This window comes from Varroa jacobsoni, unplaced genomic scaffold (genome assembly GCF_002532875.2).
Source record: "Varroa jacobsoni isolate VJ856 unplaced genomic scaffold, vjacob_1.0 scaffold_428, whole genome shotgun sequence".
Taxonomy (NCBI): domain Eukaryota; kingdom Metazoa; phylum Arthropoda; class Arachnida; order Mesostigmata; family Varroidae; genus Varroa; species Varroa jacobsoni.
In genome coordinates, this window is record NW_019213330.1 from 54,727 (window position 1) to 68,488 (window position 13,762).

At 39.6% G+C, this 13,762-nt stretch overlaps 1 protein-coding gene and 2 long non-coding RNA genes across 4 annotated transcripts; 1 reads left to right on the forward strand and 2 right to left on the reverse strand.

Moving 5' to 3' along the window:
* Window positions 1-640: 640 nt before the first annotated feature.
* On the reverse strand, window positions 641-3,014 carry LOC147753517 (uncharacterized). Its single transcript, XR_015310993.1, has 2 exons — window positions 2,926-3,014; window positions 641-1,833 (listed from the first exon to the last, which is right to left on the reverse strand). It is a non-coding gene; the product is annotated as an uncharacterized LOC147753517 (long non-coding RNA).
* Window positions 1,828-4,712, forward strand: LOC111260306 (oxytocin-neurophysin 1 proprotein). Of its 2 annotated transcripts, none has more exons than XM_022832941.2 (3): window positions 1,828-2,065; window positions 2,919-3,141; window positions 4,062-4,712. In XM_022832941.2, exons 1-3 carry the CDS (start codon window positions 1,931-1,933, stop codon window positions 4,133-4,135), a joined length of 432 nt encoding a protein of 143 aa, XP_022688676.1. In that variant the 5' UTR covers window positions 1,828-1,930; the 3' UTR covers window positions 4,136-4,712. The 2 variants fall into 2 exon arrangements, with proteins under 2 accessions (XP_022688676.1, XP_022688677.1); XM_022832942.2 differs by having other exon boundaries at window positions 2,928-3,141.
* Window positions 4,713-5,270: 558 nt separating this feature from the next.
* Window positions 5,271-7,858, reverse strand: LOC111260307 (uncharacterized). The gene is made up of 3 exons (XR_002680269.2): window positions 7,625-7,858; window positions 6,852-7,011; window positions 5,271-6,384 (listed from the first exon to the last, which is right to left on the reverse strand). It is a non-coding gene; the product is annotated as an uncharacterized LOC111260307 (long non-coding RNA).
* Between the last annotated feature and the right edge of the window lie 5,904 nt (window positions 7,859-13,762).

Consider the following 13,762-nt stretch of genomic DNA (forward strand, 5'->3'; position numbering starts at 1 on the left):
CAGTAGAATCATATTTATTCACCTTTACTAGTAATACACGCTAACAGCTTATCAAGATGAAAAACAATATAGAATCATTTAGAATTCTTTACGTTGGTCTGGTTTAATAAAACAAATTTGGGATTTGCCAGAAATTTCGAATGCGGTAGGAAAGTTGTCTGTTCGGTATCGCTTATAGGCGTCCGATCAGACGGCTGACTCGCTGGCTGGCTCCCAGCACAAAAACAATGTCTGTCTACGGGCGGATTCGAACCTCGACCACAACGTGAGCGTAAGATTAGCATGCCACTACACGTTTCTATACGTTCCTCAAGGCGTCTGAACCAAGGAAATCCCTACGAATCTCCGTGAATTCTCGCTCTCAGTTTTATGGTTAAAGGCCCTGTTTGCTGAGGGCTCAAAGAAATGGCGTAGGTTTTTTGATGGTAGTGGCGAGTCGGCTAGGAGATTCAAATATCTAGCCTATCATAAATCCTATGAACGGCTTGCTACTAATCTCTTTTGCTGATCAGAACAAACACATTCCAATACCGTTCATGCACCGCTTTAGATCACTTAATAGATGATGTTTCCAAAAACACTATAGCTAAAAATATACAATAGGTATTTGTATTAGCTAAAAAATAATAACATAATATCATATGTTCTGTTTCTTTAATCAGTTTATTTTCTAATTAAGTAACGGTACTTGATACAACATGGATTTATGGATAGCAACACTATTATTCGTGGTAGTACGTACTAAATAAGTCAACCTGCTGTAAAAATGGTAGAAGACTAAATTTGCAAAAGTGGACCAATGCGCATTGAAGACGAGTTCACACCAACGGAACCGTAAATCTTTTGTGTATTATGACTAAACAAAAAAAAAAAACATTTCTGTCGGGTCGGGTCGGGTCGGGTCGGGTAACTAGAAGAAGATTTGATTGTCCAACATGTGATGAACGCCACAATGACGATTTTGTCATAATTGAGTTTGACTTAACCATAAGCGGACGCGCCTCGCCGAGCACCTTTAGGCTCGAACAACTCCCTAAAAGTATAATCATCGTATTGGCACTAAACAACTTGTTAGCAGCGTCATCCGCGTTATTTTCCTGTGGTGATGCCCACGCTCTTGGTACGTGACTGTACGGTCACCTAATAATTAGTTATGATGCAAATCACAATTCGAACGGGGCAGGATTCAACTCTAGTGCGCCCTATGCGGAGGTCGGCATCTCAAATAGCTCAACGCATTATAAGGAACAGGGAACAGTCTGTGTCCATCAAGTTGTAAACCAGTTTTCCATATGTCATAGTGTGAAAATTACACTTTGATCAAAAAGTTGCCCAGATATATCTATCAGCATTTATAAATATCAAGAAGATGATAAATCTATGGGCTTTACATTTCGATACACTGTAGAGTTCACGCTCTCAGCGGGAGATAAATTGGTTTTTCAAACAAGTGGAAAGGTGACTGGTAGGCGAGCATGACGTCGTAGAATCCGGTCCTTCCTCCGCTTTGATCGCCACCACCAATTTCTGTCGCTCTCCCCCATTTCTATTCATACAATTCAACTCGTCATATCGGAAGACATAGCTGGGGTGTTCCCCCGCTGTGCGTACCTGTGCACGATGTGTTTCCAACACAGACTTGTCCTATTAGGTTTCTGAGTTGACTACAACAATGGATCCGCGGTTGACGTCGATCGCATCTGAGACCTATGCGCTGCCGCGGTTGAAACGTATAAAGGGTCCGCGTCTTCGCAGTAGCCAACGCAGATCTACTCGGGTTTTGGAGTCAACTCTTGCTTCGCGAGGTGGAGACTCCGTGTTACTCATCTAGGCCTGAACAGCCAGTAAGAGGAAGATTCGGTAGGATATTAGCAGCCATTACTGCACCGTATTATTTTTTCTACGTCGGGTAGTGTTATTTTCTGGTAAAATGAAGCTTCACGTACTCGTACTAGCCAACATTGTCGGCCTTAGCCTGACCTGTTTCATCACAAACTGTCCTATTGGTGGAAAACGCTCTGATACTGGATTCGGGCTCATACAGTTTTCGAGTGACTTCCGTAAGGTGAGCATATCAAAATAGAAATCAAACATATCTATTTAGAAAATATATTCTAAGATGAATAGTCGCCATTACTGATAAGGGATGCGTATCAATAGTCCGCAAGTAGGTTATACGCTGTCAGTTCCAGCGGGATAAATCAATAGGTTTAGAATACAGAAGGCAATGTAGTACCTACCATGTGTAGTCAGACGAACAGACATGGAAGCTTTAAACATTGACCTAAAGGAACTAAAAGGCCGAAGAGGTTTATGTTTAGTAACATACTGATTTCCTTATAAAACGGCGGCAGCAACATTTTGCGTGTTAAACATTAAAACGACGCAGTGCTTTCCTATTGAATGTTAAAGAAAATGAATTTTGTGTTCGAATCATGTCTCCTTTTAGAGGCCGCCCGTATTAAAGTAGATACGGAGATAACAGTCGAAATGATAAGGATGATGTCCTGTACCAGATCTTATTCTGGTTCGATAGATGTGTTGCTAGCTACAATAACGTTATAATTTCAGACCAATATCGATATCATCCCCTAGTTACTATGCAGTGAAAAACAAACTGTAAGCTTATAGTAAATGTCATTCATTTCGTGCCAAACATAATTGCTACCAAATTTTTCAATAACGATGCGAAAATGATAGGTTAGTGGATTTTTAATACGGCCCCAGATCATTTCTTCTCATCGTAAAGCAAATGTACTCACGGTAGCAAACGTACCAGCTACTCATTCGGTACGATCTAACATCCAAATATACGTAATATTTGATTCTGACTCTTGACTGACGCTCTAAAATTTAGCCCTATGTCGTACTACTTTCGATTGCATTGTTATACAACTGGCGTAGTAACGTTTGTGTAGTACTCACAGTGTCCACCGTGTGGTCCTGGATCAACTGGCCAATGCTTCGGGCCTAATATTTGCTGCAATTCGGAGAGCTGTCTAATTGATGCGGGAGACAGTCCTCACCTAAGGTCATGCAAGAGAGAGGCCCTTAAATTGAAACCTTGCACCAATACAGGCATGCGCTGTGGATCCGAAAATAAAGGCCATTGTGCCCTAAACAGATTCTGCTGTACGTCAGGTAAGAACGAACGCTTAACGAATTAATAAAATGAATTAGATTTTTTTCTGGAAGTATGCGCCTTTAGAGTAATCAACAGTCCGTACTCAAATTAGGTTTGCTTCAGCAGTCATTCTCATCGACTCTTTTTGTAGCCAAACGTCCTTCAGCCACTATCTAATGTAACGTCATCATGAAGTCGGCTCGTAATTAATGCGCGAACGTTTGCTTTGCACCTGCGCATATGCTGTACAGCGTTGATAATTACCGTGGTTGTACATAAAGGGTATTTCAGTAAACATGGTGCTGCTTTCTGGTAAGAGAAATGTGTATCATCACCATAATATTGTTAGTGGCAGTTGTAGCACTAGTAGATATCTTTACGTTTAATGGAAAGGAAAGGCAATCTGCTTATTATGACCGCAACCGGCGGTGGCACTGTTCCCATTTCCTTTTGAATTGTTTCTTTCCATCCCATAGTTGTAACGCCAGCGACAATAGGCAAAGATGGAGATCGTTTTACCAGCAGCTTAATCTTGAAAGAGTAACATCAAACTTTTAGAGAAGGCTGATGACAGACAGGCAGGCTACGATGACCTTTTGGTGTCACTTTTCACGGATAAAACCAGTTAAGTCCTACACTTCTATTCCCTGTTCATTTCCGTCTTTTCCCTTCTACGGTACTACAGTATGCAATTGTTATTGTTTTATCACGTAGCCTATAGCGCACTTAGAGAAAAATATTATTATTTTGTTATCCAAAGCCAGAAAAAAAAGCGCGGTGTGCCAGTGGTTGATGCACGTTAAATTATAACATGTCTGCGTGCGTATTAGTTCTCCTCCATAGCCTGTCACCGTTGAATCATTTGAACGGAGCGCTACAAATTTGAGATATACTATAAATCGAAGCTCTGCTATTATGTTTCGATGTCAACTTTTAGAGGGCTGCATGGTCGATGAAGCTTGCAACGGTAAAGACCACGACGTCATCCGCGAGTCGTTGATGATCATCTAAGTCGCCGGTGTAGCACTGCGTATATCACTAACGCACTTAAGGGGAACAACAGCATTTCCGAAATAGACATCTTATAATCAACAGCGACGGTCTGCTGTAGTGCCGATGTGTCACGCCCAACGGGACAGAGTTCGACCCACATAATGAAAACCGTCGCTTCTGGGACAGCAAAAAAATCATTCAGAGACAAGTCGTTTCCACGTAACCGAAGGCCGTATCACAAAAGTTTGTTTATAATCGATTGCTGATTGGGATTCTATATAAGGATTGAAGCCTTAAGTGCAGAGTTGGCTCCTTAACATCACTAAATCAATGTCAACCAGCCATCGAATTATAATACGGAACAGCCTTCATTAGAACCAATAGTGGCGATGATAATGATTATTCTAATAACGGATGGAGCGTTGATAAAACGGTCATCGCGTATACACCGCGGTCGGTTAGCCGACAGATCAACCAGCTTTGCTTATACTGACAACATTCGGCGAGCTTAGAAGAAAGCTGTCTGTTTCATGTACCGTCCGGTTGTCAGTCTTGTAAAAAAAAAAAAGTAAATAAAGGAACATTAACAAATCTAGCACCGCCATTTAGTTTTAACTATCTGTTGTTAACTATCGGTGTTATTTCGACTCAGCAATTATTGATAATGTATAATATTCATTAGAAATTAATAATAAGTTTATTTATTCGTCTGCTTAAGTAGGTAAAGCAGACGAATAGATAATATAATCAATAAAATACGTATCTAGATATGGTTATATACAGTTATCTCATGAGGCCAACTAAAGCCGAATAAAGTAAATAGTATTATTTTTTCTATTAAACGCCAGCCTTAACTGAAAGCGAGAAATTTATCATTAGAATGGTCATTAAAACGTTGCGGGTGAAGTACCACAGTGAATAACTAATAGAGAGATAGGCGCATAAGTTAACTGATATTAGTTGGATAACCGAATTTCCATTGTTGACAAACAGACATGCATCATGCAACCTATCGACACTTTTAATCAACCTAGCCTAACCTTACGCATTTGGTCAATTGCAATAATAAAATTTTTCAAAAAGGCACGAGCATGTCGCTTGCAAAGGTCATCGAGTTGCCTAGAATACTATCAAACAAGCAAAAGACGCGGTACAGGGTACAAAAGAACGCTTTGTATTAAGAGGGAACGTAGCTCCGCAGGTTTAGAGGTTCATTGTTAATACCAACTTTTGTTTTCTTTGCGATAAAGAAAAACGTAATTTTGTCGATGGTAGCTCTGAGCAGCGCGTTCACACAGATGCTTCATGTTCATGTCCGTGAAATTGGCCTAAATCGGCATTACTGGTAGATTTTGGCCTATCTGGCAACGTAACCAGGAACAGCACGCTTCTTCATTTCTGTTTTGTGGTTGACTGTCGGCTGAAAACTAAGTTTTGGCGTCGTTCCATTATGACCACACAAGTTGCTAGTTCCGCTTCTAGTATAAACACCACAGATTTGATGTTTTGTCGATAACTTATAACATACTGTTACAATATGCCTGTCACGAGTTATCGTCAATGTCAAAATATATTTATCTATTCAGAGCTTAGCGCGAGTAAGCAGAAATGTCTGGCAGTGAAACATTTTACTATTTATTTTAATAGCGAATTATCAATAAGTTGACGTTAAACAATGCTATTATCATATCCTTTTTTCGTGACGGGTCATCGAGTAACGAGATAAAAATGGCTCGCCAGCATCGATCCATACAAACTATATAACCTCCCACAGATTATCACGAACAGATCCTATCATTACAATCATTTACTAGCACCAGATCCGTGCCAATAAGGCCTTCGTAGCAAGATTTTGTCTCTAGAATTCATAAAAAGCTTTGTGTTTGGTTCTTCCTCTTTTTTTTAGGTTGGTCCAACAATGTGTGTGTACTGTTACAACGACATGCGTCGTAACAGGCCCATCTGCATCTGAAACTGAGTTTCAACTCCGACAACAAGCAGGTAGTTCGAATATTTTACCGACGCCATCGGCAAAACCATACGAGGTCATTATCGAAGGAATCGGAAAGTGACAGTATCTGCTATATGACGGTGAAGTCTAACAGAAGTGCAGGTCGTTGAAGTGCTGACGATTGGTGAATGTAGGACCCCAGATACCGTTCTGTCCTTTTTTTGGGTCATCCTTTGAACGCTCCTGCTGCTGTTTATAGGCAGCTCGATATTCGACCTTCTTTTCCTTCGGAATAACGGATTCCACACTCGTCTTCCTAAACGTTAAGATGATACATTTTGATATCTTAATAATGCTCGAATACGTTGCCCGATTAACGGTAATGAAAGCTTAATAATTAACATTAATTTGTCCTGTTCGTTATAATATAATACAAATGTTTTAGGGTAAACTATAAAGAAACTGTAAAGAAACTATAAAGAAAGACAAAAATTTTTAAAAAGTGAAAAATTGTCGGTGTGTGGTGATTTATAGCGTGTTAATAACAAAGGTGACAAATCGAAACGCGGCCAGCTTCGTGTAACAAAATGGCGGAAACAAAATAATGGGCAGCGAACAAATTATATGCGTTTATTCAGTGGAATTCGTTTAGCAGCTAAATTAGACGCAAATGACAATTTCTAATACGTAAAATCAATCCAGGATCTTGGCATAAATCTTACGCTGTGCAAAAAAGATTATTCGACTAGATATATATATATGTACGTATAAATGTCATGTTACCTGAGAGCGGGAGTCTGGAAGTCAGCAGACGGGCGCATATTGATGTGAACTACGCTTTTAGTGGTAAGAGAACGATGAAGAAGATCTGTTCGAGAACTAATCTGTGGGGTGCCGGCAGTAAAATGACAACTGGTTCAATCGATTAGTGGCCTGTGTACTCCTAAGAACGTGCGTCAGAGAAATATACGCATTATATTAAAAGCCCCTCTTTTCAGTCGCCCCATATAACTAGAACTTTCCTGCAAAGAAGCCCGCTCTCGTCTTCATTAGTTAACGCAACAAACTTCACCACATAAGGCAGCCTCTGGTAATTTTTTAGTCGCCCGCTTCTGCATGGCGATCGAAGACGGCTGAACAAAATAACTAAAAATAACTATTTTTAAAAGTGACTAACTATCCCTAGGGATTTTAAAAGAAGCTTCCTGTATTTGCCGGTGGTTATCCATTAGTTGTCATGCTCGAGACCATTAAACAGACGGCAACTATTTTGACGAAAATGAACGATCCTCTCACAGACCTGTGCGATCCGAAATCAGTTAATCATCTACACGCTATGTCATAGACGCCTAAATTCGGGTTATTAGTGCAGAAGAGATAAGCTCGGGAAGATATTACAAGCTGCTAGTCCATAGACAGGATAAAGCGTTGGGTATCTTTCTGCTTACGTCCACCTTGTCCAGTAACTGTGGCAAGCTCATATTGACTTGTGTTTAATGGATCTCTAATTATTATTATTCGATTACTGCACAGTCTACTATAAGCGAAACACATACTTTCAGGGCACGTGATGAAGAAGAGAAAGCACTCGTAACTCGAGGGTGTTTCCGGCGTTACCAAGCCGAGAGCCCTTGCAAAGGAGTAGAGATGCAGAATCAGCCACCTGGACTGTCGGGAAAAGCTCAGTGCGCATTCAGAACTTGACAGGGCTAAACTCGAATAACGTACACCCTCTTGCTAAGCTGATTCAAGTTGCGAAGCTTGGTAGATAGACTATAAAGACGCAACCAATATTAGAGCAATATTTATACAGGATGTCCCTTGCCATGTCCCGAAAAGAAAGGGAACTGCTGCGGTTTTATCGGTACTCGCGTGAGGCAAGGGGCGGATGCTACGGCAGTCTTCTCAAGGAGAGAATGTGTTTGTACAACCGAAAGTGACGCGATTTTCGTCCGGAGAAAAAGCGATGCGGAAAGACGTGATGCTAGTTATTCGAGGGATCGGCTATTTTTAGAGCGTCAAATTAAATTTCATTATTGTTTATCACGTCGTATGCTCGTATAAATGCGATTTGACCAACAGGTAGTGGCTGGTATAGATTAATTATAATATTAGTGGCTCTATTCGTACACAGTTATTCATTACGGATTTAAGCTAAGCTTGTCTTATGGACGCCCGGACCAAATTCATACTTGGATACGGCAAATAATTTAGTAAGTCTACAATTGACAAAGTAAATTCTCCGTTGATCTGTGTTTTTTCGACTGTCATATCATAGCTAACTCTATTGTAGACCTATTTTTGCCCCTTTTGCCTGTACACCTAACTATTAGTAGGTTGTATAGCTGCTAGAAAGCAACGTATGGACAGATTAGCTGACAAAAGCACAAACAAAAACCTTTTAACGATAACAGGTAAATAAAACCATTACGAACTCTAGTGAATAAGTAACTGAGTACTTGATCAGTGTGCGTCTAGACCACTGGATGAACGACAGTCTTGTATCTGTATCTATTTTGAATTATAGCGCTTCATTAAGATCACGGGCTATGGTCTAAAAGACTCTGAAAACCGCAACCATGATTCTGTTTTAGCTTAATCGGATATTATTTATTGTGCCACCTAACCTCTGCACGAGCTTCCTAGTCACAATTTATTAATGGAACCGCTATTGAACAAAGGCCTCCTAACCAGTGGGAACGTGGCGCGTCCTTCAGGAATTTGTCACACGGAACATGTCGGCTGGTCGAGATATATTGATTAGATAGCCATTGTGGTTACATAAAGACTCTTAACTTTTCTAAGCGAATTCACAAAAACTTGATCAGTTTTCCTAGCAAAAAAAAGTCTATCTCACTATACGTTGTTGTTACATCTAAGAAAAAACCTACCGAAAACTGATTAGAACTCTAGCGCATTTAACAGTGTTTGAAACAGCATGGCCTTTGACCAGCTAGCTGTAAATGAAAAAAAGGAGGGTTTGTTGATGACCCTGCTTATGCGCCCGATGTCAAAAGCCTTAATTTGTGGTATTATTTTTAGACGTTTGGGTCAAAGACAGTTAGCGGCTGAATAGATGTGCGATACATAGCTTATGCGAGCATGACAAATACTTTTTTCTCTATTGACTTCCGATCGTCTAGATCATTACACGGAAGTCCTTATACATCACTTTTTGTTTCACTTTCTTCATCAACTGTTAATCTGGAGCTTCACGCAAAAATATCAATCATTCTATTATACCAGGAGCGGCAAAAATAACACTTGTTGTTTATGATCTTCTATCTTACATGTGACGATCTAACATGCCCCTACAGGGCAGTTAGTCAAATTTTTATGAGCCAAATATATTCAGGGCGTTGAATGATAAAGGGTTGGTTTTTCGCATAATGATCTTTTATTTGCTTGTCGAGGATTATAAATTGGCTTTATTGGAATTAACAGCTATTTGAATTGCTATGATTTCCCTTCAGAATCACATACTTGCTGATGCCAAATTTGTCGACGACGATCTTCACTCTGCTGCCTTCAGTTAAATAGCGCAGCTGGTTAGAGGAACAGACTAGACGGACCTTCGTTTTGTTTTTGATAGTTCCCAAGGGATACCACGATAAAACTATTTTAAAACTCCTTATCTTAAAGTTCATATGTTAACAAAGTTTAGCAAAGAAGGCTTTTTCTCTTCGCAGGAGACTGTCTGAAAAAAAAAAGCCGTTTAATGTGCCTGGGAAAGAAAATGACGATGACAGCTAACAGCATATGTTGTGTTCATTAAAAAAGTTGGCCAGTCAGACTATGGTTTAGGGAAAAATTACAAACGTTTCTAATTAAAAACGACATTGTAACACGACCTAACTGATACTAACACTTGATAGTGATACTAACAAATAACAAATCGAAAACTAGACTGGTCTTAAGCAAATTTTTTTCACAGGTAAAAAAAATATTAAAAAAAAACTTTTGTGCCTTATGCAATGCATACTAATGTTACTGTAACAGTACACACCTTTTACTCTGCGTAGTCTTAAGTACAAGCCATAGAATACGTAGCATGTCACATTATCCAACAAGAGTTAGCTTAAAAGGAGCTTAACGTGCTTGGCACTTTTTTGCGGTACATATAATGTTTTTATAAGAAAATCATCGCATAAATCGTTGAGCTTCCATAAAGTGCTCGCAACTATACGCAGTCCTATAAAATATTATACTATAGGAGCTCACAGGACACTCTAATTTTCTAGCGTATTGGCTAAATTTAATTTCTATGTTATAGACATGACTGTGTTCAGATACCGAAAGATTTCCTAGGTCATTCACAGTAGTCCTTTAGCTTAAAATAGCATGTACTTCTGTTTGGTATGTCCATAAAGGTACCGCCATCTTTATACTAGAGTGCAGCGATCAAAGATCGTTGTTCAAATACAATGAAACTAATTTGGACAAGAAAGAAAAATACGATGATTGTTTTTACATATTTTATTTAACTGATGAATAAATTGACTTAAATTGATAAAAGGATGCCCTAGCCATCTCAGCACCTATTTTCAACCTCGCACTGCCTCAGCAGTTTGTGCCTTGTAATGAGAAACCTACGTCCCACAAATCAGGCCTAATCTAAAATCAAGTATTTATTTCTTGCAATTTAATAGCCTACAGCAAACAGTATGTCTTGAGTGTTTAGTATGAAACGATTCATTTTTACGTCTAGAGAATAAGCTAGTCTGAAATGATCAGATCATTGTATGAAACTATACGTCGATGTGCCCAATAGGCTGCACCGTACGTAAACAACGGCGTCAGTGTTTTGTTCACGTTTCAAGAACGACCACCGGCAACGGCATGAATAGCCTTGGCCGACAAACAGTTTATGTGACCATGGTCACGCAGACGCCGCCCGTGTACTACTCTACCATTACCTTTAAGGGCCAGTGAAACCGTACGAAGCTAGTTTATAATGAAGGACACTATTGGGTGACTGCACTTAACGTCCTTTGATGTTTTCGTACTTCACGCGCCAAGAAGCTTTGTAAAACTTGAAACTCCAGTCATCCAATGCTCTACCTTGTCGCAAGGTGACCTCAGACTTAACGCTTGATTTTAGTTGATTATTCAACTGCTTTATTTATGGATGTTCGCTCAAAAATTCGAGTTCTCACGACAAATCTTTATATAACATCAGACATTAGCTGTTTAGATCATGTTTTATTAAAGAATTTTTGGTAGAAGTAATCGACAAAGAAACATATTTGACCGTGCTTCTTCGCCACCCTTTATTTTTAATTATTTATTATGATATGCCTTTATTATATGATTTGGCAGACATAAGCTGTTTCTTTTTTAGGCCTAAATGACAGCATGTGATACCGGTCAGAAATCAGTCAAGAATTAAACATCCCTAGCTAGAACCGAGGCTTGATTTAGTACGGAAGTCTGAAAAAACGTCTGTTGCCGCTTTTGTCTCAAGACGCCTTGTAAATTTCTTGTCCGTCGGATCTGTTATCTGTTTTAGATAAAGGTATCAAAATAAGACGATAATGACATGGCGGAAAATGTACCAAAGATTCAGCTGAGATTGGGTAATAAAATAATTGTCATAAGATAATAATAATAAAAAAAGATCTGTCGCAGAACCAACAGAGTATGTCATAATACTAAATCTACTATCAGTTAAATTTTTTTTACCTATATTGCAGAATAGAATAAAACCTTTCATATTCACGCAATGAAAGCATCTTTGAAAGTTCTCAGATTATTTTTGCGGTTCGTATCCCTCCCGTTCGTGCAATTAGTCATTATTTTGCTCGGCAGTCATTATTGCTAACAAAGGTCGACCTTGCTTGGTTGCGGTTATCTTCTAACACTGCATAATCTTACTTTGCTATACTTGTGAGTTCATCTTTCAACAAATGAATTTTATCCAACCAAAACTGCCGTCCCGTTTGGTACAGTATTAAATAAGCCCTTTCGATACGTCAATTATCTAGATTATATTTTGGTGCAGCCTACCAGCCTGAGAGAAACAGGGATCTTCTGATTATTCAGATAAGCTTATGTTCTAATAACTAGTTGAAGCAACTGGAGAATTTTACTATCGAAATTATATATATATATATATATTGCTAGTATACTATTTTCGCTTCTATCGATTCGTAGGTACGCCATTTTTTTGCCAAAGCATAAGTAAATGTTTCGAGTTTCATGTCTGGTACTGCCGTTGAGCATCAGACAACTGCTTCAGGCGGCTGGCCTGCAAAACAAAATGAAGTGTGTTTAGGTCCAGCCTAGACCCTAAACCATCACATCTCCGTGAAAGTTTTGCAAGTAAACACGTCACCGTTGCACCATACTTTGACTTTTCAGTAACCGTTTAAGCATAAGCAGCCAGTTCTTGCAATAGAGTACTATGTTTAGCTGGTAACATGCTATATACCGTTATGCCTATCAACATGTTAGCATCAAAGAATCGATTCCCTGTATGTGTATGCCGAATTTATAGGTCGGTCGCTATTTAGCAAGCTGCTTGTTGCCGTTATCACTGTCCTATGCGTGGATATCCGGCAAGGGTCCCTCCCTATAGGATTCGCGTCTACTGCATCAGGGGCTATGAAATATCGTCTGTTGACTCCTCTCCGCCCCCGCCTCCCTGAACCCTAAACTTGCTTTATTTTGCTATAGGATGCGGACCGAATCTTCAAACAGCGTTGCACTGAATGGACTCAAATCACGTATTGACACAGAGAATTGTCCCCGTGTGACTGTCATCATGTGGCCGCCTCGATGTGGACTTTGGCCATGGCTCAACTTACTTTGTGTTTAATAGTGCATTATGGCCAGCCGCTGATACCATGTAGCATACTATTTCATTACCATATGCCTGTCGTTATTTGCTCAGTGAGTGACCACCTTTGAACTTAAGTGATGCGAAAAGTTTTGGCGCAATTCTCTCTTGGAAATAGAGTTTTCTACATTCACTCCGGAACTGTGCATGTTCGGTAAGGGTTCGGTGATATCGGAAGTTCACGACTAGAAACAGAAAGTACGGTAAGCAAGATGCGTTTGTTTCCGGCAAAGAGTAATAGTTCGAGAGAGAGACAGATATCAGGCGTTTACATACGACGTAATGTTATATTACGTATGCACGATATAATCGATAGTCCAGTGATTAGGCTTCGCTCAAAGATAATGCCCACTCTAGATAAAAGTATTAGATTATTCAATAAACTATTTTTTTTTTTGCTAAAGAATTGGTAGGAACGCGCGACGCGTACATCCAATAGTTCTGCGTATGGATAATGCAAAGACACACAGAATTTCACTCTGCGAAACGCAGTTAAGTAGAATCATGTTTGAATTACCCGGGATGCAGTCGTTTTGAAGATACCCTTATTGTGCTACAGCGCTAAGCTTACTTCATAGCTCGATCACCATGGAATCCGGCCAAGAAAATCATCTATAACGTGGCATTATCTTTATCGCGTCTCCAAGCTGTGCTTCGCGAACGTATAATATGACGAACATGCCTATTCAATACGCTACGTTTTATACCAAACAACACTACATATAGCGGGCAACGAGATCTTTCGCAATTTACGTGCAGTCGTTATCGGTGAGCGATAACCAGAAGAACTCATATAAAGCGGAGCCTTTTTGCTCCAATTAGCAACCATTTATCGGGTTGCATAAGGGATTGCATG

What these genes read in the sequence shown, in the direction of transcription:
- LOC111260306 (XM_022832941.2), top strand. Translation starts at nt 1,931, where the DNA reads ATGAAGCTTCACGTACTCGTACTAGCCAACATTGTCGGCCTTAGCCTG. An exon ending in TTTCGAGTGACTTCCGTAAG is followed by an intron (nt 2,066 to 2,918) that starts GTGAGCATATCA and finishes ACGTTTGTGTAG; the next exon opens with TACTCACAGTGTCCACCGTG. An exon ending in CAGATTCTGCTGTACGTCAG is followed by an intron (nt 3,142 to 4,061) that starts GTAAGAACGAAC and finishes GTCAACTTTTAG; the next exon opens with AGGGCTGCATGGTCGATGAA.